Source organism: Elephantulus edwardii, unplaced genomic scaffold (assembly GCF_000299155.1).
Source record: "Elephantulus edwardii isolate Elephantulus edwardi_28Jun2011 unplaced genomic scaffold, EleEdw1.0 scaffold00455, whole genome shotgun sequence".
Classification (NCBI taxonomy): Eukaryota; Metazoa; Chordata; class Mammalia; order Macroscelidea; family Macroscelididae; genus Elephantulus; species Elephantulus edwardii.
The window spans coordinates 51,175-54,306 of NW_006400205.1; the positions used below are offsets into that span (position 1 = coordinate 51,175).

Sequence of the window (3,132 nt, forward strand, 5' to 3'; positions counted from 1 at the left end):
ACACACACTTGCTGGTCACCAACCTTGCCTCCTTTTCTGCAGTCTATAGATGAGTGGAGACAAGGTGGGAGATAATTATCTTAAACCCTTGTGGCCACTACATTGACTTCCTTTTGTTTTCAATTTTTCTTTCTTCTCTAAGAACTCATTGCTTCTTATCAACCCCCACACCGATATGCCTTTCAAATTGGAAACCAAAATGAACTTTTCATGTTGTGTTTTTCATTTTCTCTGTGTTATAAGATGTTTGTGGAAATTTGCTTATGTAGTCAGGTGTGGTTTATGACTGAGTTCAAATGTTCATATAAGCACAGAACTGGGACATAAGATTGAAGTAGCCCAAAATTGTCCTTGGAGATCATCTAACATTTATATTTCTTCCATCAGTTACCCTGATCCTCCTGAATTCATTAGTGGTAATTTCTTTTCTTGGTAGCTCTGGTGGCATAGTCTATAGGGAGTGACACTGTCAAAGCCTTCTCTGGCAGTTCAAATCCACCTTGAGAGAAAGGTGGGCAGTATCCTTCCATGGGTTCATCGCCTCAGAAAACCCACTGGAGGTTTAGCGATGAGATGGTTCCAGCTTGTTGGCAATGAGGGGTTTTTTGAGACTATCTCCTTAAGGCTAAATTCCTAACTGATTGATACCCTTTTCATTTTTCAGTATATCACTCTGATAAACAGTAGATATTAGATCATTTCTACCCCTCAGATACTGGCTCTTCTCCAATTCTTCCCTTCTCTTTAATTTAGGCATGTCATCTTTGTTTTTAACTTTTTTTTTAAAAAAAACTTTTAAACTTTTGTTTTGTTGTTGCTGAGAGAGCAAACATCAGTTGATTACATTCTTCAAATTGTGCAGCCATTCTCACCTTTTCTGAGCCGTTTCTTTCTATTAACATAAACCTACTTCTAAAATTCCTGGCTAATACTTCCAATTACTGTTACAATTTGATTCCATAGAGATAGTCCTTTAAAAAGTATAATGCTCAAGGCAGATATTTTTTACTGAAACAACCCTCTCAAACACATTGCTATAAATCATAATGCTGTAGAGACTGAGACTAGAATGTAAATCATAACAGGTAGAGTTTGCCCGACTTTTTCCCTCAGAGCTGCTGGTGGGTTGGAACTGCCATCGACACATGACCTTTGGTGGAGCAGTGCCACACACTATGGATTTGTCACTGGTGAAACGGAACTATTTGATTTTTAAGAAAACTTCAAAGGATATTTTTAAGGCCTAAAGGTTGTCCCTAAAGGGCAGTTTATTGAGTAAAGGTTTATTGAGTTTCAATTGATTCTGGAGACTTGAAGTCCTTGAGAATTTGAAATTCTGTCCTGCGTTTAGTTCATAATTGAGAGTATCCAATTAAAAGACAAAAGAACAAAATATTTGTTTCCCTTCTGTTTCAGATACTGAACTGATTCATCAGTTTCTTTTTGTTCAATGTCCTAACTGATGCAGAACATTTCTATTCCACAGATTTTAAGAGATCACGGACAGACCTTTCTTGTTGGCAACCAGCTGAGCCTTGCAGATGTGATCCTACTTCAGACCATTTTGGCCCTTGAAGAGTTAGTGCCTAATATCCTCGCTTCATTTACCTACCTCCAGGTGAATGAGATTGACACAGAACTCCTGCGTCCTGGTTGGCTTTGTGTGTAAACTTTTTAGGTTCTAGTTAGTAAAAGGAAATGAAAGGACAGACTTAGAAGTTGATTTGCTTTGTTAGTTCCCAAGTTCTTAGAGCTGCAAGATCATTTAGATGTGGAAATTTTTTTCATCCACAAATATTCTTTACAAAACAAGGAACTCATGAATTATGATACAAAATGGGTGACCCTGGAGGACATATGCTGAGTGAAATATCTTGGTCACAAAAGGACAAATACTGCATAATACCACTGTTGTAAAGAGGGACTGACATCGAGATTGGGGGAAACCAAGAAAAGAGGGGATAAATAATGTATACTGCATAGAAACAGATGAACTGTTTAAAAGGGATATATGATTAGGTATTATTATCATGACAGGAGTCCAGAATGAAGGCTGCACAGTGGAGTGGACTGGGAGGGGATTGTGTAACAATGAAAAATTTATTTATTTATTTATTTTTTACTTTTCAAAGAGAAGAGTGAACTGGGGACAGGACAGGGTTCAGATCAGATCATAGGTTGGCTATGAGTTGGACTTGACTTGATGGCACCTAACAACAAATAATCATAATACAATTAAAATAGGGAGCTCTGTTGGTCTACTGGGTAGAGAGTTGTGCTGACAATCCGAAGGTAGGCAGTTTGAAGCTACCGGCTGCTCCTTGAGAGAAAGATAGGCAGTCTCCTCGCATGTGATCCAGCCTCTGAAAACCCACTGGAGGACTGGAGGCTTAGTTTTTCGTTGGTTCCCACTTGATGGCACGAGGAAGAGAATGTAAGCGAAGTAGGAGCTCTGGTGGTCTGTCCCTGGGGAGTTGCACTGCAACACCAAAGGCTCTGCAGTGGTTTGAATCCACCAGTGGCTCCTTGGGAGAAAGATGGGTTGTTTGCATTTTCAGCTTCAGAAAGCCAGTGGAGGGTCAGCTATGAGTTGTTTCAGGCAGGATGGCAATGAAAGAGAGAATAGAAATGAAGTCATATCTGTTCTTTGGTGTCTGGGATATTTCATTAAGCATGCTTTCAAGGTCCACCTGTCCATTTTGTAGCAAGGGATTTATTTCTCTTTATGGCAAAGTCACATTCCACTCTATGTTTACACTACATTAAAAAAAAAAAAGAAGTCCACCCAGGATTTTTTTGGTTCGGGTTGATGGTTCAAGTTGTTTCCACCTTTCAGCAATTATACTGCAGTGAATGTTGGTGTGCATGTATCCGTGTCAGTGGTTTCTAGTCTCTTGAAAGAAATAAGTAATGAAAAGGAGTAGAATTGCTAGGTCATAGGGTAGTTCTGTGCTTGCTTATTTTTTATTAAATTTTATTAATTTTAATGAACATTTACAGAGATTTGGGGTTTTCATTCATTCATTGTTGCACTATTTTCTCTAACCCTCCTCCCCAATTTGTTCTTCTTTTTTCCCCCCCTTGATAGTCTGTTTTAATTGTCCAATTGCCACAGTGCTTGTCAAAGCCAGT

The 3,132-nt window shown here is 38.9% G+C and overlaps 1 protein-coding gene across 1 annotated transcript in view; it reads left to right on the forward strand.

Annotated features, from left to right (window-relative positions):
• LOC102852370 (glutathione S-transferase A4-like) overlaps positions 1-3,132 on the forward strand; it is a 54,793-nt gene that overhangs the window by 50,330 nt on the left and 1,331 nt on the right. The window contains exon 6 of the mRNA XM_006902819.1: positions 1,487-1,618. Within this exon, the coding sequence (XP_006902881.1) occupies positions 1,487-1,618 (132 nt within the window). The remainder of the gene's footprint in view (positions 1-1,486; positions 1,619-3,132) is intronic.